Source organism: Chiloscyllium plagiosum, unplaced genomic scaffold (genome assembly GCF_037043375.1).
Source record: "Chiloscyllium plagiosum isolate Xiang-an unplaced genomic scaffold, Cpla_swu_hap1 HiC_scaffold_5, whole genome shotgun sequence".
NCBI classification, from domain to species: domain Eukaryota; kingdom Metazoa; phylum Chordata; class Chondrichthyes; order Orectolobiformes; family Hemiscylliidae; genus Chiloscyllium; species Chiloscyllium plagiosum.
In genome coordinates, this window is record NW_028270143.1 from 137901668 (window position 1) to 137923132 (window position 21465).

At 46.5% G+C, this 21465-nt stretch overlaps 1 protein-coding gene across 4 annotated transcripts in view; it reads left to right on the plus strand.

Annotated features, from left to right (window-relative positions):
* Window positions 1-21465, plus strand: part of LOC148150047 (microtubule-actin cross-linking factor 1, isoforms 6/7-like) — a 332243-nt gene that overhangs the window by 40154 nt on the left and 270624 nt on the right. For all 4 annotated transcript variants that reach the window (XM_087987754.1, XM_087987755.1, XM_087987756.1 and 1 more), the window contains exons 5-7: window positions 2988-3191; window positions 8306-8537; window positions 17308-17534. In XM_087987754.1, coding sequence (XP_087843880.1) covers window positions 2988-3191; window positions 8306-8537; window positions 17308-17534 — 663 coding nt within the window. The remainder of the gene's footprint in view (window positions 1-2987; window positions 3192-8305; window positions 8538-17307; window positions 17535-21465) is intronic.

Sequence of the window (21465 nt, forward strand, 5' to 3'; positions counted from 1 at the left end):
AGGGCATGAAAAATCGTTGGCGGATAGGATCAAGGATAACCCAAAGGCATTTTATGCGTATGTGAGAAACATGAGAATGACGAGAACGAGGGTAGGTCCGATCAAGGACAGTAGTGGGATACTGTGTATTGAGTCGGAAGAGATAGAAGAGGTCTTGAATGAGTACTTTTCTTCAGTATTTACGAACGAGAGGGACCGTATTGTTGAAGAGGAGAGTGTGAAACGGACTGGTAAGCTAGAGGAGATACTTGTTAGGAAGGAAGATGTGTTGGATATTTTGAACAACTTGAGGATAGACAAGTCCCCTGGGCCTGACGGGATATATCCTAGGATTATGTGGGAAGCAAGAGAGGAAATTGCAGTACCGTTGGCAATGATCTTTTCGTCTTCACTGTCAACGGGGGTGGTACCAGGGGACTGGAGAGTGGCGAATGTTGTGCCCCTGTTCAAAAAAGGGACTAGGGATAACCCCGGGAATTACAGGCCAGTTAGTCTTACTTCGGTGGTAGGTAAAGTAATGGAAAACGTACTGAGGGATAGGATTTATGAGTATCTGGAAAGACACTGCTTGATTAGGGACAGCCAGCACGGATTTGTGAAGGGTAGGTCTTGCCTTACAAGTCTGATTGAATTCTTTGAGTAGGTGACCAAGCATGTGGATGAGGGTAGAGCAGTGGATGTAGTATACATAGATTTTAGTAAGGCATTTGATAAGGTTCCCCATGGTAGACTTATGCGGAAAGTCAGGAGGCATGGGATAGAGGGAAATTTGGCCAATTGGATAGAAAACTGGCTAACCGGTCGAAGTCAGAGAGTGGTGGTAGATGGTAAATATTCAGCCTGGAGCCCAGTTACAAGTGGAGTTCCGCAGGGATCAGTTCTGGGTCCTCTGCTGTTCGTAATTTTTATTAATGACTTGGATGAGGGAGTCGAAGGGTGGGTCAGTAAATTTGCAGATGATACGAAGATTGGTGGAGTTGTGGATAGTGAGGAGGGCTGTTGTCGGCTGCAAAGAGACTTGGATATGATGCTGAGCTGGGCTGAGGAGTGGCAGATGGAGTTCAACCCTGTCAAGTGTGAGGTTGTCCATTTTGGAAGGACAAATAAGAATGTGGAATACAGGGTTAACGGTAGGGTTCTTAGTCAGGTGGAGGAACAGAGGGATCTTGGGGTCTATGTTCATAGATCTTTGAAAGTTGCCACGCAGGTGGATAAAGCTTGTAAGAAGGCCTATGGTGTATTAGCGTTCATTAGCAGAGGGATTGAATTCAAGAGTCGTGAAGTGATGTTGCAATTGTACAGGACTTTGGTTAGGCCACATTTGGAGTACTGTGTGCAGTTCTGGTCGCCTCACTTTAGGAAAGATGTGGAAGCTTTGGAGAGGGTGCAGAGAAGATTTACCAGGATGTTGCCTGGAATGGAGAATAGGTCGTACGAGGATAGGTTGAGAGTGCTAGGCCTTTTCTCGTTGGAACGGCGAAGGATGAGGGGTGACTTGATGGAGGTTTATAAGATGATCAGAGGAATAGATAGAGTAGACAGTCAGAAACTTTTTCTCGGGTACAACAGAGTGTTACAAGGGGACATAAATTTAAGGTGAAGGGTGGAAGGTATAGGGGAGATGTCAGGGGTGGGTTCTTTACCCAGAGAGTGGTGGGGGCATGGAATGCACTGCCTGTGGGAGTGGCAGAGTCAGAATCATTGGTGACCTTTAAGCGGCAATTGGATAGGTACATGGATGGGTGCTTAAGCTAGGACAAATGTTCGGCACAACATCGTGGGCCGAAGGGCCTGTTCTGTGCTGTATTGTTCTATGTTCTATGTATAGCAGTGAGTGTGTACAGCAATGAGTGAGTGAGAGTGTTTATTGCAGTGGGTGTGTATAGCAATGAGTGAGTGAGAGTGTGTATAGCAGTGGGTGTGTACAACAGTGAGTGTGTACAGCAGTGAGTGAGTGTGTCTCGCAGTGGGTGTGTATGGCAATGAGTGAGTGCGAGTGTGCATAGCAGTGGGTGTGTACAGCAATGAGTGAGTGAGAGTGTGTATAGCAGTGGGTGTGTACAGCAATGAGTGAGTGAGAGTGTGTACAGCAGTGGGTGTGTACAGCAGTGAGTGTGTACAGCAGTGGGTGTGTACAGCAGTGAGTGTGGGATGAATTTGCATTTGCAGACACATTGTATTTTTGCTCAAAAAGCACACAGTCTGCAGGCAGTCAATCTATATAACATTTTATAAATTCCTACTTTGGAAATGGAACCAGTCTGACTCAAGATTGGGATACAGACAGACTCTAACCTCACACCTTTAATACATTTTCTGAGCTAAGATGTCACTTTTTTAAATAAAACTTTGTTATCTCGGGAATAAGACTTAAAAGTGGTGGCACGGTGCCTCAGTGGTTAGCACTGCTGTGTCACAGCACCAGGGCCCCAGGTTCAATTCCAGCTTCGGGCAACTGTGTGGAGTTTGCACATTCTCCCTGTTTCTGCGTGGGTTTCCTCTGGATGCTCCAGTTTCCTCCCACAGTCCAAAGATGTGCAGGTCAGGTGAATTGGCCATGCTAAATTGCCCATAGTGTTAGGTACATTAGTCAGAGGGCAATGGGTCTGGGTGGATTACTCTTCGGAGGATCGGTGTGGACTGGTTGGGCCGAAGGGCCTGTTTCTACACTATAGGGAATCTAATCTACATAGTAATGAACTGAAACCTGCAACACATTTTAAAAGATGAAAGACTTAATAGCAAGCTAGGTTTGTTCAATATATCATTTTAATGGCGTGACACTGTGATCTTTTGCTATAAATTCTGTGTCTTATGACCCTGCCCCACTCGTTATCTGATGAAGGAGCAGCGCTCTGAAAGCTAGTGCTTCCAAATAAACCTGTTGGACTCTAACCTGACGTTGTGTGATTTGTAACTTTGTCCACCCCAGTCCAACACTAGCTCCTCCACATCACAGTCTCTGATGGTTCTGCCCCTTTATGCAGCAACTCCAAGGGTCTCTGGAGGAACTGGAGCCCGTGTGCGCTGAGCTGATCTCTGTCAGTTCCCAGTTGGTCCTACTCAATGCTGCTGATGGCCTGTATTTCAGTAAGACAGCAATCAGGCTCCAGGAGGATTATCACCTTCTACAGCACCAACTGCAAGAGGCAGTCATCTCACTGGAGAAGACCTTCCGCCAGTATCTGCAGGTATCTCCGTATAGAGTCGTAGAGTCATAGAGATGTACAGCATGCAAACAGATCCTTCGGTCCAACTTGTCCATGCTGACCAGATATCCCAACCCAATCTAGTCCCACCCGCCAGCACACGGCCCATATCCCTCCAAACCCTTCCTATTCATATACCCATCCAAATGCCTCTTAAATGTTGCAATTGTACCAGCCTCCACCACTTCCTCTGGCAGCTCATTCCATACACGTACCATCCTCTATGTGAAAAAGTTGCCCCTTAGGTCTCTTTTATATCTTTCCCTCTCACCCTAAACCTATGCCCTCTAGGTCTGGACTCCCTGACCCCTGGGAAAAGACTTTGTTTATTTATCCTATCCGTGCCCCTCATAATTTTGTAAACCTCTATAAGGTCACCTCTCAGCCTCTGATGCTCCAGGGAAAACAGCCCCATCCTGTTCAGCCTCTCCCTGTAGCTCAGATCCTCCAACCCTGGCAACATCCTTGTAAATCTTTTCTGAACCCTTTCAAGTTTCACAACATCTTTCCGATAGGAAGGAAACCAGAATTGTACGCAATATTCCAACAGTGGCCTAACCAATGTCCTGTACAGCCGCAACATGACCTCCCAACTCCTGTACTCAATACTCTGACCAATAAAGGAAAGCATACCAAACGCCTTCTTCACTATCTTATCTACCTGCGACTCCACTTTCAAGGAGCTATGAACCTGCACTCCAAGGTCTCGTTGTTCAGCAACACTCCCTAGGATCTTACCATTAAGTGTATAAGTCCTGCTAAGATTTGCTTTCCCAAAATGCAGCACCTCGCATTTATCTGAATTAAACTCCATCTGTCACTTCTCAGCCCATTGGCCCATCTGGTCCAGATCCTGTTGTAATCTGAGGTAACCTTCTTCACTGTCCACTACACCTCCAATTTTGGTCTCATCTGCAAACTTACTAACTGTACCTCTTATGCTCGCATCCAAATCATTTATGTAAATGACAAAAAGTAGAGGGCCCAGCACCGATCCTTTTGGCACTCCACTGGTCACAGGCCTCCAGTCTGAAAAACAACCCTCCACCACCACCCTCTGTCTTCTATCTTTGAGCCAGTTCTGTATCCAAATGGCTAGTTCTCCCTGTATTCCATGAGATCTAACCTTGCTAATCAGTCTCCCATGGGGAACCTGGTCGAACGCCTTACTGAAGTCCATATAGATCACATCTACTGCTCTGCCCTCATCAATCCTCTTTGTTACTTCTTCAAAAAACTCAATCAAGTTTGTGAGACATGATTTTCCACGCACAAAGCCATGTTGACTATCCCGAATCAGTCCTTGCCTTTCCAAATACATGTACATCCTGTCCCTCAGGATTACTTCCAACAACCTGCCCACCACCGAGGTCAGACTCACCGGTCTATAGTTCCCTGGCTTGTCCTTACCCTTCTTAAACAGTGGCACCACGTTTGCCAACCTCCAGTCTTCCGGCACCTCACCTGTGACTATCGATGATACAAATATCTCAGCAAGATGCCCAGCAATCACTTCTCTAGCTTCCCACAGAGTTCTCGGGTACACCTGATCAGGTCCTGGGGATTTATCCACTTTTATGCATTTCAAGACATCCAGCACTTCCTCCTCTGTAATCTGGACGTTTTGCAAGCTGTCACCATCTATTTCCCTACAGTCTATATCTTCCATATCCTTTTCCACAGTAAATACTGATGCAAAATATTCATTTAGTACCTCCCCCATTTTCTGTGGCTCCACACAAAGGCTGCCTTGCTGATCTTTGAGGGGCCCTATTCTCTCCCTCGTTACGCTTTTCTCCTTAATATATTTGTAAAAAATTCTTTGGATTCTCCTTAACTGTATTTGCCAAAGCTATCTCATGTCCCCTTTTTGCCCTCCTGATTTCCCTCTTAAGTATACTCCTACTTCCTTTATACTCTTTTAAGGATTCACTCGACCTATCCTGACATATGCTTCCTTCTTTTTCTTAACCAAACCCTCAATTTCTTTAGTCATCCAGCATTCCCTGTACCTACCAGCCTTCCTTTTCACCCTGACAGGAATATACTTTCTCTGGATTCTTGTTATCTCTTTTCTGAAGTCTTCCCATTTTCCAGCCGTCCGTTTACCTGCGAACATCTGCCCCCCAATCAGCTTTCGAAAGTTCTTGCCTAATACCATCGAAATTGGCCTTTCTCCAATTTAGAACTTCAACTTTTAGATCTGGTCTATCCTTTTCCATCACTAATTTAAAACGAATAGAATTATGGTCGCTGGCCCCAAAGTGCTCCCCCACTGACACCTCAGTCACCTGCCCTGCCTTATTTCCCAAACGTAGGTCAAGTTTTGCACCTTCTCTAGTAGGTACATCCACATACAGAATCATAAAATTGTCTTGTATGCACTTAAGAAATTCCTCTCCATCTAAATCTTTAACACTATGGCAGTCCCAGTCGATGTTTGGAAAGTTAAAATCCCCAACCATAACTACCCTATTATTCTTACAGATAGCTGGGATCTCCTTACAAGCTTATTTCTCAATTTCCCTCTAACTATTGGGGGGGGGTCTATAACACAATCCCAATAAGGTGATCATCTCTTTCTTATTTCTTAGCTCCACCCAAGTAACTTCCCTGGATGTATTTCTGGGAATATCCTCCCTCAGCACAGCTGTAATGCTATCCCTTATCAAAAATGCCACTCCCCCTCCTCTCTTGCCTCCCTTTCTATCCTTCTTGTAGCATTTGTATCCTGGAACATTAAGCTGCCAGTCCTGCCCATCCCTCAGCCATGTTTCTATAATTGCTATGATATCCCAGTCCCATGTTCCTAACCATGCCCTGAGTTCATCTGCCTTCCCTGTTGGGCCCCTTCCATTGAAATAAATGCAGTTTAATTTATTAGTCCTACCTTGTCCCTGCCTGCCCTGACTGTTTGACTCACTTCTGTTCTCAGCTGTACCCGTCTCAGATCGATCTCTTTCCTCACTATCTCCCTGGGTCCCCCCCCCCTCCCACCTTACTAGTTTAAATCCTCCCAAGCAATTCTAGCAAATTTCCCTGCCAGTATATTAGTCCCCTTCCAATTTAGGTGCAATCTGTCCTTCTTGTACAGGTCACTTCTCCCCCAAAAGAGATTCCAATGATCCAAAAATGAGAATCCTTCTCCCATACACCAGCTCCTGAGCTATGCATTCATCTGCTCTATCCTCCTATTCCTGCCCTCACTAGCTCATAGCACTGGGAGTAATCCAGATATTACTACCCTTGAGGACCTCCTTTTTAAATTCCTGCCTAACTCTCTGTAATCTCCCTTCAAAGTCTCAACCTTTTCCCTTCCTACATCGTTGGTTCCAATGTGGACAATGACCTCCTGCTGGCCCCTCTCCCCCATGAGAACATTCTGCACCCTCTCTGAGACATCCTTGATCCTGGCACCAGGGAAACAATACACCATTCTGCTTTTTCTCTGCTGGCCACAGAAACGTCTGTCTGTACCTCTGACTACAGAATCCCCTAACACAATTGATCTCTTGGAAGCCGACGTACCCCTCATTGCATTAGAGTCAGTCTCAATACCAGAAACTTGGCTGTTCGTGCTACGTTCCCCTGAGAATCCATCACCCCCTACATTTTCCAAAACAGCATACCTGTTTGAAATGGGTATATCCACAAAAGACTCCTGCACTAGCTGCCTACCTCTCTTAGGAGAAAGTGAGGTCTGCAGATGCTGGAGATCAGAGATGGAAATGTGTTGCTGGAAAAGCGCAACAGGTCAGGCAGCATCTAGGGAACAGGAGAATCGACGTAAAAGAAGGGCTAATGCCCGAAACGTCGATTCTCCTGTTCCCTAGATGCTGCCTGACCTGCTGCGCTTTTCCAGCAACACATTTCCATCGCCTACCCCTCTTACCCTTCCTGGAGTTAACCCATCTATGTGACTGTACCTGAGACTTTCCCCCCTTCCTATAACTGCCATCCATCACATACTGTTGCTGTTGCAAATTCCTCATCGCTTCTATCTGTCTCTCCAACCGATCCACTCGATCTGATAAGATTCGCAACCAACAGCATTTATGACAGATATAATCCGCAGTAACCCTTAAACTCTCTTTAAACTCCCACATCTGACAAGAAGTGCATATCACTGCAAAGGCCATTTTTGCTCCTTCACAATCTACAGACCCAGAAAATAACACCATCTTATTCCTCTACAAACACAGCCCCAGGTTAAATTAATAGCTATGGCTTATATTTTAAGTTTAATCAAGAGACTTATCTCCAAAAACATATAATAAAGAAAGAATCCACTATACTCACTACTGCAGCCTTTCTCTTGGACAGACTTAAAACAACAATTAACTTATCTGATTCTGTGCTGTGAACTTCGCCCAACAGTTCCTCCAAGATTAGTTGTGAAATTCACTGTATGTTAATTTTCCCAGATGCACTCCGATGTCCAGCGATACACAAATTCAAACAGCAAAGGCAGTAACTGTGCAGGTTCTCTCTCTCTCTCCTGCACTGTCCTCACCATGTGCTTCCTTTGTCTGCTCTTCTCCCTTTTAAACTGCTGTTGTTTTGACTTTTTTTCCCAAAGTTCCAAAACAATGCAACAGCATATAAAATAGGAATTGCTGCTCCTGGGATTCAAGGAAATCACCTAAAATACCTCAAAAAAAGGAGCAGCTCTTACAGCCAGAGATTTTTCCTGTCCTCCATCTTGGATTACCCAGAATTCTATATCAAACCACCTCCCAATAAGAAGAGCGACTCCTCGGTCCATCCTCAGGGCCTGGGATGAGCTGGTTCTGGGGCTGGGAGGAGAGTGAGGGAGCATCCTCCTGAGGGATCCACCTCCTGAGAAATCTACCTCCTCAATGGATCTACCTCCTGGAAGGATCCACCTCCCTCAGGATAATCCTCCTGAGGGATCCACTTCCTTGATAGAATAAAATCTCAAGGGATCAACCTCTTTGAGGAATCAATCCTCATAAGGGATGGACCTCCTTGAGGAATCTTACCTTGGGAGGGATCAGTTGTGAACTCTCTGTTCCTGACATTTCTCTGTTGCCTACAGTAACCCTGATTGATTGATTGATTGATTGTTTTTCCAGTTCTTGGAGCAGGTGGCTGTACTTTCTGATTCGCTGCAGAAGATCCAGGACCGAATGTGGAATCCGCCAGGAATACCCAGTGTCTCTGAGAGAATCCAAGAACAGATCGAGGAAAACCGACTGATCTTTGAGAAGCTGGGCAGTTTGCGGAGAGCTCTGGATAATGTCACTGCCCAGGGGAAGGAGCTGCTGGCAAACAACCAGTGCCCATCAACTGATGCCAGGAACAGAGGCAAGTTAACAACACAAACCCTCTGTCACTGAGGAGCAAAGGGAGGACGAGGATGGAAGGGGATAGGGTGCTGAAGGAAAGTCTGAGGAGGACAACATAGGGGAAGTGGCTGAAAACATGACAGAGGGTAAGGACAGAGAACACAATAGGACCTAAAGTCCAGAGGAGCAAAAGGGTCTGAGTTCAGCAATTTGCAGGAGGGCATCATCAGGACAGAGAGAGGTGGGAGACCGAAAGAGAGAGAGAGGCCGAATGGACAGACACACAGAAACATAGAAAATAGGTGCAGGATGAAGTGGTATATTTTGGTAAGTCAAGTACTGGAAGAAATTATACAGTGAATGGCAGAACTCTTAGGAGTATCGACATGCAGAGGGATCATGGTGTGCAGGCCCACAGATCACTGAAGGTGGTAGCACAGGTAGATAAGGGAGTAAGAAAGGCCTATGGCACGCTTGCCTTCATTGGAAGGGGCACTGAGTAAAAGGATAGACAAGCTACACTGTTGCTTTACACAGCTTCAGTTAGGCCACACTTGGAATGCGGTGTACAGTTCTGGTCACCACACTACCAGAAGGATGTGGATACTTTGGTGAGGGTACAGAAAAGGTTTACCAGGATGTTGCCTGGTCTGGGGGATTTTAGCTCAGGAGAAAGGTTGGATACACTGAGTTTGTTTTCACTGGAACGCAGGAGGTTGTGGGGCAAACTGACAGAAGTTTATAAGATTGTGAAAGGCATGGATAGAGTGGAAAGTATGAGGCGTTTTCCCCAGGGTGGAGGGTTCAATTACTAGGGGACACAGGTTCAAGGTGTGTGGGGGGGGGGGGAAGGATGCTATTTCAAAGAGATGTGTGAGGCAGGTTTTTCACACACAGAGGGCAGTGAGTGCCTGGAACCTACTGCCTGAGGAGGTGGTGGAAGCAGACACACAATAGCAGCATTCACGATGCACCTGGACAGATAGAATCCCTACTGTTTGGAAACAGGCCTTTCAGCCCATCATGTCCACACTGAACCTCCAAAGAGTATCCCATCCAGACCCACCAGCTCTACCCCTGCAAACCCATGGTGAACCAACCTAACCTGCCCATCCCTGAACACTATGGGATAATTTAACACGGCCAACTCACCCTAACCTGCACATCCCTAACACTATGGGGTAATTTAATACGGGTAACTATTGGCCAACTGGCCAAATATTTATTGTTGGAAAAGAATTGGAATTAATTATGACATAAGTAATAGCAGGACATTCGGAAAATCATAATCTAATCATGCAGAGTCAGCAGGGCCTCATGAAAGGGAAATTGTATCTGACTAATTTATTAGAATATTTGAGGAAGTCTCAACCAGAGTGGATAGAGTGAACCAGTAGATGTGTTACCATGGATAAGTCATATGATAAGAGCCCATGGTGTGGAGGTAGTATAGTGGCATGGATAAGGAATTGGCAAATTGCCAGGAAACAGCAAGTGGGATGTCGGGTTCCTTTTCAGGTTGGTGAGCTGTGACCAGTGCGGTTCCATGGGATCAGTGTTGGGACTGCAACTGTTTACAGTATATGTTAAAGACTTGGAGGAGGAAGTGAATGTACTGTAGCCAAATTTGGTCGTGGGTTTGGAAGGTGTTGTCTAAGGATCTTTAGTGATTTTCTGCAGTGCATCTTGTAGATGGTACACACTGCTGCTACTGAGCATCAGTGGTGGGGGCAGTGGGTGTTTGTCGATATGATGCCTGTCAAGCGGGTTGCTTTGTCCTGGATGGTGTCGAGCTTCTTGTGTTGTTGGGGCTGCCCCCATCCAGGCAAGTGGGGAGTATTCCATCACACTCCTGACTTGTCCCTTGTAGATGGTGGACAGGCTTTGGGGAGTCAGGAGGTGAGTTACTCACTGCAGTATTCCCAGCCTCTGACCTGCTCTTGTAGCAATTGTGTTTATGTGGTGAGTCCAACTGAGTGTCTGGTCACTGGTAACCCCCAGGATGTTGACAGTGATGGTAATACCGTTGAATGTCAAGGGCGGTGTTTAGAATGTCTCTGATTCGTGATGGTCATTGTCTGGCAGGGTTAAGGAGAATCCCAAAGCCTTTTGTTTGTATATAAGGAGCAAGAGAGTAACTAGGGAAAGGATTGGCCCACTCAAGGACAAAGGAAGAAAGTTATATGTGGAATCAGAGAAAATGGGTGAGATTCTTAATGAGTCCTTTGTATCGGTATTCACTGAGGAGAGGGACATGACTGATGCTGAGGTCAGAGATAGATGTTTGATTACTCTCGGGCAAATCGGCATAAGGGGGGAGGAAGTGTTGGGTATTCTAAAAGGCATTAAGGTGGACAAGTCCCCAGCTCCGGATGGGATCTATCCCAGGTTACTGAGGGAAGCGAGACAGGAAATACATGGGGCCTTAACAGAAATCTTTGCAGCATCCTTGAACATGGGGGAGGTCCCAGGGGACTGGAGAATTGCTAATGTTGTCCCTTGTTTAAGCAGGGTAGCAGGGATAATCCAGGTAATTACAGACCGGTGAGCCTGAAGTCAGTGGTAGGGAAGCTGCTGGAGAAAATACTGAGGGATAGAATCTATTCCCATTTGGGAGAAAATGGGCTTCTCAGTGATAGACAACATGGTTATGTGCAGGGAAGGTGATGTCTTACCAACTTAATAGAATTCTTCAAGGAAGTGACAGAGTTGATTGATGGGGAAAGGGCTATAGATGTCATATACATGTACTTCAGTAAGGTGTTTAATAAGGTTCCCCATGGTAGGTTGATGTAGAAGGTGAAGTCACGTGGGGTCCAGGGTGTTCTAGCGAGATGGATAGAGAACTGGCTGGACAGCAGGAGACAGAGAGTAGGAGTGGAAGGGAGTTTCACAAAATGGAGACCTGTGACCAGTGGTGTCCCACAGGGATCCGTGCTGGGAATACTGTTATTTGTCATTTACATAAATGATTTGGAGGAGGCGATAGGTGGTCTGATTAGCAAGTTTGGAAATGGCACTAAGATAGGTAGAATAGCAGATAGTGAAGGGGACTGTCAGAGAATACAGCAGAATACAGATAGATTGCAGAGTTGGACAGAGAAATAGCAGCTGAGGTTCATATAGAACATAGAACATAGAAGAATACAACGCAGTACAGGCCCTTTGGCCCTCGATGTTGCGCCAATCCAAGCCCACCTAACCTACACTAGCCCACTATCCTCCATATGCCTATCCAATGCACGTTTAAATGCCCATAATGAGGGAGAGTCCACCACTGCTACTGGCAGGGCATTCCATGAACTTACGACTCGCTGAGTAAAGAACCTACCCCTAACATCTGTCCTATACCTACCCCCCCTTAATTTAAAGCTATGCCCCCTTGTAATAGCTGACTCCATACATGGAAAAAGGTTCTCATGGTCAACCCTATCTAAACCCCTAATCATCTTGTACACCTCTATCAAGTCACCCCTAAACCTTCTTTTCTCCAATGAAAACAGCCCCAAGTGCCTCAGCCTTTCCTCATACGATCTTCCTACCATACCAGGCAACATCCTGGTAAACCTCCTCTGCACCCGTTCCAGTGCCTCCACATCCTTCCTATAGTATGGGGACCAAAACTGCACACAATACTCCAGATGCGGCCGCACCAGAGTCTTATACAACTGCAACATTACCTCAGTACTCCGGAACTCAATTCCTCTACCAATAAAAGCCAGTACGCCATATGCCTTCTTCACCGCACTATTTACCTGGGTGGCAACTTTCAAAGATTTGTGTACATGGACACCAAGATCCCTCTGCTCATCCACACTACCAAGTATCCGACCATTAGCCCAGTACCCCATCTTTTTATTACTTTTACCAAAGTGAATCACCTCACACTTAGCTACATTGAACTCCATTTGCCACCTTTCTGCCCAGTTCTGCAACTTATCTATATCCCACTGTAACCTGACACATCCTTCCTCACTGTCTACCACTCCTCCGACTTTCGTATCATCCGCAAACTTGCTCACCCAACCTTCTAACCCCTCCTCCAGGTCATTTATAAAAATGACAAACAGCAATGGTCCCAAAACAGATCCTTGCGGAACACCGCTAGTGACGGCACTCCAAGATGAACCTTTACCATCAACTACTACCCTCTGTCTTCTTCCAGCCAGCCAACTCCTAATCCAAACCTCCAACTCACCCTCAATGCCATACCTCCGTGTTTTTTGCAGTAGCCTACCATGGGGAACCTTATCAAACGCCTTACTAAAATCCATATACACCACATCTACCGCTTTACCCTCGTCCACCTCCTTAGTCACCTTCTCAAAGAATTCAATAAGGTTTGTGAGGCACGACCTGCCCTTCACAAAACCATGCTGACTATCCTTGATCACATTATTCCTATCCAGATGTTCATAAATCCTATCCCTTACAATTCTCTCTAAGACTTTGCCCACAACAGAAGTGAGACTCACCGGCCTATAGTTACTAGGGTTATCCCTACTCCCCTTCTTAAACAAGGGAACCACATTTGCTAGCCTCCAATCTTCTGGCACTACTCCTGTAGACAACGAGGACATAAAAATTAAGGCCAATGGCTCTGCAATCTCCTCCCTTGCTTCCCAGAGAATCCTAGGATAAATGCCATCAGGCCCAGGGGACTTATCTATTTTCACCCTTTCCAGAATTTCCAACACCTCTTCTCTACATACCTCAAAGCCATCCATTCTACTTAATTGTGACTCGGTACTCACATCGACAACAACGTCCTGTTCCTGATTGAATACTGACGAAAAGTATTCATTCAGTGTCTCCCCAATCTCTTCAGCCTCCACACACAACTTCCCACTACTATCCTTGACTGGACCTGTTCCTACCCTAGTCATTCTTTTATTCCTGACATACCTATAGAAAGCCTTAGGGTTTTCCTTAATCCTACCAACTAAGGCCCTTTCATGTCCCCTCCTTGCTGCTCTTAGCTCTCTCTTCAGGTCCTTCCTGGCTACCTTATAACTCTCAATCGCCCCAATTGAACCTTCACGCCTCATCTTTACATAGGCCGCCCTCTTCCATTTAACAAGGGATTCCAATTCCTTATTAAACCACGGCTCCCTCACACGACCCTTTCCTCCCTGCCTGACGGGTACATACTTATCAAGGACACTCAATAGTTGCTCCTTGAACAAGCTCCACATATCAATTACACCCTTGCCTTGAAGCTTACTTTTCCAGGCCACACATCCTAAGTCATGCCTCACCGCATCATAATTTCCCTGCCCCCAGCTATAACTCTTGCCCTGTAGTGCACTCTTATCCCTCTCCATCACTAGAGTAAAAGTCACCGAATTGTGGTCACTGTCCCCAAAGTGCTCACCTACCTCTAATTCTAACACCTGGCCTGGTTCATTACCCAGAACCAAATCCAGTTCAATCTCAGCAAATGCGAGGTGATGTGTTTTGGAAGATCCAATTCAAGAGCAAACTATACAGTAAATGGAAATGTCCTGAGGAAAATTGATGTACAGAGAGATCTGGGTGTTGGGGTCCATTGTTCCCTGAAGGTGGTAATGCAGGTCAGTAGAGTGATCAAGAAGGCATACGGCATGCTTTCCTTCATCAGACGGGGTATTGAGTACAAGAGTTGGCAGGTCATGTTACAATTGCATAAGACTTTGGTTTGGCCACATTTGGAATACTGCATACAGTTCTGGTAGTCCCATTAATAAAAGGATGTCGGTGCTTTGGAGAGGGTGCAGAGGAGGTTCACCAGGATGTTGCCTGGTATGGAGGGCACCAGCTATGAGGAGAGGTTGAGTAGATTAGGATTATTTTCATTAGAAAGACGGAGGTTGAGGGGGGACCTGATTGAGGCCTACAAAATCATGAGAGGTACAGACAGGGTGGATAGCAAGAAGCTTTTTCCCAGAATAGGGGACATAATTACTACGTGTCATGAGTCCAAGGTGAGAGGGGAAAAGTTTAGGGGAGATATATGTGGAAAGTTCTTTATGCAGAGGATGGTGGGGGCCTGGAATGCATTGTCAGTGGAGGTGGTAGGGGTGGGAATAATAGTGTCATTTAAGATGTATCTAGACAGATACATGAATGGGCAGGGAGCAGAAGGATACAGATCCTTAGAAAATAGGTGACAGGTTTAGATAGAGGATCTGGATCGGCACAGGCTTGGAGGGCCGAAGGGCCTGTTCCTGTAATTTTCTTTGATCTTGGTTCTTTGCATCCTGATTTGCTTGATGTTTTGTGGATGTTGTTCCTGATGATGATGATCCTGATGAAATATCTCTTTCCTGCAGACCTGCAGTGACATGGTTATCCAGGAGAGAGATTGAGGTTGTTTCTGTTGTTATCTTTGTTTGATAACTGGACAGTTTTGACACAATGAGATGTATATACCCTAAATCCTCCCCCACTTTTTTTAAACAATAATGAAACATGATTATATGAATCCCAGGTGGCAAGTGAGGTTGGGTTCAGAGGCCTGTTATGCTCCAACCTCTGTTTCCCATGGTAGGGGTTAGGAGTGTTTAAACGCCCTGACCATGATGTGGTTAGGAAGAAGAACCTGAGATACAGTGGTCATGAAGACCAGTGTTTCAGAGACGAGTGATTATGCAGAGGACTGCAAGAGATCAATCATTTTAAATAAAAGTGAAAATGGAGCTGACCTGTCAGACAGAGACCACTTTAAACGTAGGTAATAGAAATGAGGGTGAAAGCAAAGGGGAGGTAGGGATCTGATTTGGAGACTATATCCACTGTGGAGAAAATAGCTTGGTTAAATCCTATCCAGAAATAGATTTGGAAGAGGTGTAAGATGCATGTGAATTTTCTTATATCAGAAACAGTTACACCTTGTCTTGTCTGGCTGTCAGGAGCTGTTTCATCACTTGGATCACTGAATCAGCGCCTCAGGCAACTGACTGTGTGGAGTTTGCACGTTCTCCCCGTGCCTGCGTGGGTTTCCTCCGGGTGCTCCGGTTTCCTCCCACAGTCCAAAGATGTGCAGGTCAGGTGAATTGGTCATGCTAAATTGCCCGTAGTGTTAGGTTAGGGATATGGGTGGGTTGCGCTTCGGCGGGTCGGTGTGGATTTGTTGGGCCGAAAGGCCTGTTTCCACACTGTAATGTAATCTAATCTAATTTGTCAAACAGGCACCAAACAGAGGGTCTGAATCCTTTCTCTCTGGGGTGTCTGTATTAAATCCTCCCTGTACTCCTGTTGGTGTGTTGTCAGTCCCCCCTATTGGAGAAATGTGGAATTGCCGCCTCGGTGTTTGAGTTAGTTGTTTTGTCCATCATTCTCTCGGTTCCCATGTTTGTGCTGTGCCATGCCCCCTGTTGGAGATATTGGGAATTACCATCTGGGAGTCTGAGCTACACTGTCATCATAATTCTCTCAGTTTCCCTGTTGGGTTACTATTCTGTGTCCTTTGATCCTACTCCACAGCTACCTGATAAAGACACAGCGCTTTGAAAGCTAGTGCTTCCAAATAAGGTAAAAACAATGACTGCAGATGCTGGAAACTAGATTCTGGATCAGTGGTGCTGGAAGAGCACAGCAATTCAGGCAGCATCTGCTCCTCGGATACTGCCTGAACTGCTGTGCTCTTCCAGCACCACTAATTCAGTGCTTCCAAATAAACCTGTTGGACTATAACCTGTTTAATTTTGCCCCCTCTATTGGGTATATCAGGAACTGCTGTCTGGCAGTCTGAGTGAGTATGCTCAGTCAATACTAATCTTTTTGCTTTGTCTCATATCCATGGTGTGGGGATGTCATTAGGGATCTGCGTTATAGCGAGTCGGGAATGTTCAGTTTGCCTGTCTGTCAGGGAGTTCTTGGGAATCTATGAAATGTTCATGTTGTCACTGAGTAGCGAGTGATTTACAATCTGTCAGACAAGTCTCCTCATGGGCCACTTAAAGTAGTCCGGATTCCCTTGGATGTGGAAGCTGCGGTTGGTGACACTGACAGAAGTGTATCATTTCCATCAGTGGGGTCACTGTGAGGATGTGTCATGGGGTGTCTTCTCTTCTCGAGTCACTGCCCTGAGTGGGGTTTTGTGGTGAATCTTATCCTTCTGAGTCTTCGTGTGATTTTGGGAGGGTCTTGAGGATCTGCCATTGGATCGATCAGGTTCGATTACCCTGATCAATCAGACCCAACCAGGTGTTGGTACATTGATAGCAGGGTGGCCTTTGGGTGTCCATTATGGTAGGTGCTGGGTGCATGTAGCCCCCTCCAAATAAGGGTGCCAGGCCGCTCTGTGTCTAGCAAATGACTTGCTGCTCCTGATTGTCCTGAGGGTGATATTCCATTGTCCTGTTCAAGTCCAACTCCAGGTGGGTGTTGCAGGGTCTGCAGCTTTTGGATTTATTTGCAAACTGTCTGTGAGCAGCTGCAGCCTGTCTGCATACTGCGGCAGGTGGATTGACACTTTAGTCAAGGCTGGGGTTTATTTCCCAGCATGCTTTAATCATTGTCCATCTTTTGTTATTCCACGATAAGTGTATTATTGTCCATCATAAGTTCATTACTTCTGGAGGCCAATTCGGCCACAAAGGACAGGAAAGTGGACACGAGGAATGTCAGACCAGCCTCGAGGGGCCGAATGGCCTCCTCCTGTTTCTTATGGTCTTATCGATTCTGTAATTCCCAACTGTCTCACTCTACCCCATAAGTGGCCAATCCATGCCTGGAAACTATTTGGCGATTTGTGATTGAAAATTTTTCAAATGCTGACTGTTGTGTAAAATTCTTTTCTTGAGCAGACATTCAGGAGAAGCTTGACCATTTGGTGCGGCTCTGGACTGAGTTACAGTTTCACTCTCAGGAGCAGGAGTCCAGGCTTCAGGCCAAACTTTGCCAGGCCCAGCAGTTTGAGATAGCTCTGACTGATCTCACTGTTGTCTTGAAGACCACTGAGCAGAGGCTGCAAGATCTGAGTACACCATCATCCAATCCAGTGACTCTCCAACATCGTCTTGACTGCCTCCAGGTGAGTGAGGATATCACTGAGGGTGACCTTTATTACCTTCCTGCTCCTGACCTGCTGTCGGGGTTTAACTGGACTGGCTCTGGAGGCAGTTCACAGATAGTGAGAGGCAGGGGTTTGGCAACCCAGGGTTCAGTTCAGTTCAGGTGAAATCTGAAACAGAAATGAAGGCAGCAAGTTAGTGAATGAGTCTGGAAAAGGAGAGGAAATAAATTAGGCAACAGACTACGTGTTTGCTGGGGCATGGGTTTCTGACTTCACAGTCCAGAGTTCATCAAATAAAGCAACCAAACTGAGGGCACTTCTCATCAATATTGCCCTGATGCTAGGAATGTGGCTGAGAGAGGGAGCTCAGTGTTCTTGCTTTCAGGGTTTTCAGATGGAATGGGTGGGGTGGAATAACAGAGGAGGGAGTTTGGAGGAGACTAAGGCAGCTGTGAGGAGGGATGATGTGCTGAAATGGTCAACAAATGAGGCCACAGTCAAAAGGTATGGTGCTGGAAAAGCATATCCGGTCAGGCAGCATCCGAGGAGCAAGAGAGTTGACGTTTCGAGGTACCTGGACTACACCTCCTCCCACCCTGCCTCCTGTCAAATCATTATCCCTTACTCCCAATTCCTCTGCCACTGCCACATCTGCTCTCAGGAGGACCAATTCCACTCCAGACCATCCCAGATGGCCTCCTATTCCAAGGGCCATAATTTCCCCTCCCACGTGGTTGATGTCCCCTCCAGCACATCTCCTCCACTTCCTGCACCTCTGCCCTTGAACCCCACAACAAGGACAGAACTCCCCCAGTTCTCACCTTCCACCCCACCAACCTCCGTATACATCGCATCATCCTCTGCCATTTCAGCCACCTACAAACAGACCCTACCACCAGAGATATATTTCACTCCCCACCCTTATCTGTGTTCCGCAGAGACCATTCCCACTGTGACTCCCTTGTTAGGCCAGTGTCACCCACCAGCCCTCACACCCCCTCCCCTGCCACCGCAGGAATTGCAAAACCTGTGCCCATACTTCCCCCTTACTTCCATCCAAGGCCCCAAAGGACCCTTCCACATCCATCAGAAATTTACCTGTACTTCTACAAATGTCATCTACTTTTTCCGTTATTCTCAATGTGATCTCCTCTACATTGGGGAGACAGGACGCCAACTTGCGGAAAGTTTCAGACAGCATCTCTGAGACACCCACACCAACCAACCCCACCGCCCCATGGCCGAACACTTCAGCTCCCTCTCCCACTCCGCCAAGGACATGCAGGTCCTGGGCCTCCTCTGTTGCCAAATCCTAGCCTGGAGAAAGAACACATTACCTTCTGCCTTGCGACCCTCCAACCACATAGGATCAATGTGGATTTTGCCAGTTTCCACATCTCCTCTCCTCCCACCTTGTCCTATTCCCAACCCTCCAACTTGGCACCACCCTCTTGAACTGTCCCATCTATCCATCTTCCTTCCTACCTATCTGCTCCACCCTCCTCTTGACCTATCACCATCACCCCAACCTTCATCTACCTTTCATATGCCTAGCTACCTTCCCCAGCCCCAACCCCTCCCATTTATTGCTCAGCTCCCTTCCCCCCCCCCCCGTGGCCCCACATTCCTGATGAAGGGCTTATGCTCGAAATGTCAACTGTCCTGCTCCTCGGATGCTGCCTGATCTGCCATGCTTTTCCAGCGCCACTCTAATCTAGCCTCTGATCTCCAGCATCTGCAGACCTCACTTTCTCCTATTAAATGAGGTCGTGCAGACAATGAGCTGAGGAACAAGAAAAGGGGCAGTTACATAGCTGGGGAGTGGGCTGTACTGTAGATCTTCAAGGCTTCTTCTCAAACCATGACCGTGTCCATCTCGAAGGAAAAGGGCAGCAGATACATGGAAACATCACACTAATAGAAGTCAGAGAATTGGGATAAGGGGAGCATTTTCAAAATGGCAACCTGTAACTAGTGGAGTGCCCCAGGGGGCAGTGCTCAGCCCACAGTTATATCCTGTACAAGGCAGTCCATCCTGTTTGCAGGATAATGGAAGGCAGCTGGTTGTAAAGACAGGAAATGTTGGATCATTAAATTGCATCCTTGTATGGGATTGCTTTCACAGGTATATGGACGAGAATAGAATAATGGAGATGGGTTTCAGATTGGTTCCACAGGTCAACGCAACATCGAGCCCTGAAGGGTCTGTACTGCACTGTAATGTTCTATGTTCTATTACGAGCATTTGTAAGGTAGATGTTCATAGATCGGGGACCTTTTGGGTTTTTTAACAATGTGTGAGGAAAGTAATCACCAGGTTTACAAATGGGTGGGGAGGCAATGGGTGAAGGTGACATAAGGAGTTATCCGAGGGATTTAGAAAGCTTAGGCGAATGGGCACAAATTTGACAAATGGAATATAGTGTAGGAAAAGGTAAGGTTATGGACTTTGGTGGGAAGAACAGAGGAGCTGAATCTTATTTAAATGGAGAAAGACTGCAGAAAGCTGCAGCACAGAGGGATTTGGGAGTCTCGTGTGTGAATCACAATTATTGATTTTAATTTCAAAGGAAATGGAGTATAAAAGTGAGGAAGTTTTGCTAAAACTATACAGGCAGTAGTCAGACCACAGCTGGGATACTCTGAACAGGGTTAGGTCCTTGTCTAAGGGAAGATATTCCGACATTGGAGGCAGTCCAGAGAAGGTTCACAGGAATGGAGGAACTGTCTTATGAGGAGAGGTTGGATAGGCTGGAACTGTACTCACTGGACTCTAGAAGAATGTTCCAACCTTATTGGAACATCCAAGATTCTTAAGTGATTTGACAGAGTTGATATGGAGAGGTTGTTTTTCTTTGTGTGGGAGAGTGTAGGACCGGGAGTATCATCTCAGAATAAGAAGTCACCCATTTAAGGCAGAGATGGGGAGGAATTTTTTCTCTCAAAATGGAATGAATCTGAAGATTTTTATCACAGAGGGCTGTTGAGGCAGGGCAGCATGGTGGCTCAGTGGTTAGCACTACTGCCTCACAGCACCAGGGTCCCAGATTCGATTCCAGCCTCAGGCAACTGTCTGTGTGGAGTTTGCACATTCTCTCCGTGTCTGCGTGGGTTTCCTCCGGGTCATCCAGTTTCCTCCCACAGTCACAAAGATGTGCAGGTTAGGGTGGATCGGCCATGTTAAGTTGCCCGTTGTGTTAGGTGCATTAGTCAGAGGGAAATGGGTCTGGGTGGGTTACTCTTCGGAGGGTTGGTGTGGAGTTGTTGGGCCAAAGGGCCTGTTTCCACACTGTAGGGCATCTAATCTAATCTAATTAGTTATATTCAAGGCTGAGACAGAGAGAGTGTTACTCAGGAAAGTAATTGGGGGTTACGGGGAAAAGGTAGGAAAGGAGAGATGAGAACAGCCATGGTCTCATTGAATCTTAAAGCAGACTTGATGGGCTGAATGGCCTACTTCTGTCCTACATTTTATGGTTGAATGGCAGGACTTGAAGCACCTCAGCCAGTGTGGTCCTTGGAAAAGAGGTTTGGGATGGTACCGCTCCATACCAGACCATTATGGAGTGGTGGATAGACCCCTACAATACTTAATATTCCTGAGGACGTGCACTGGATAGAGTGACAGGTTAATCACCTTCCACTCAGCAGATGTGGAGCTGATCATTTCACTCTAGGGATTTGCCTCACAGCGCTAGAGACCCAGGTTCAATTCCCGCCTCAGGTGACTGACTGTGTGGAGTTTGCACGTTCTCCCCGTGTCTGCGTGGGTTTCCTCCGGGTGCTCCGGTTTCCTCCCACAGTCCAAAAATGTGCAGGTCAGGTGAATTGGCCATGCTAAATTGCCCATAGTGTTAGGTGAATAGGGTAAATGTAGGGGAATGGGTCTGGGTGGGTTGGGCTTATTGGGCTGAAGGGCCTGTTTCCACACTGCAAGTAATCTAATCTA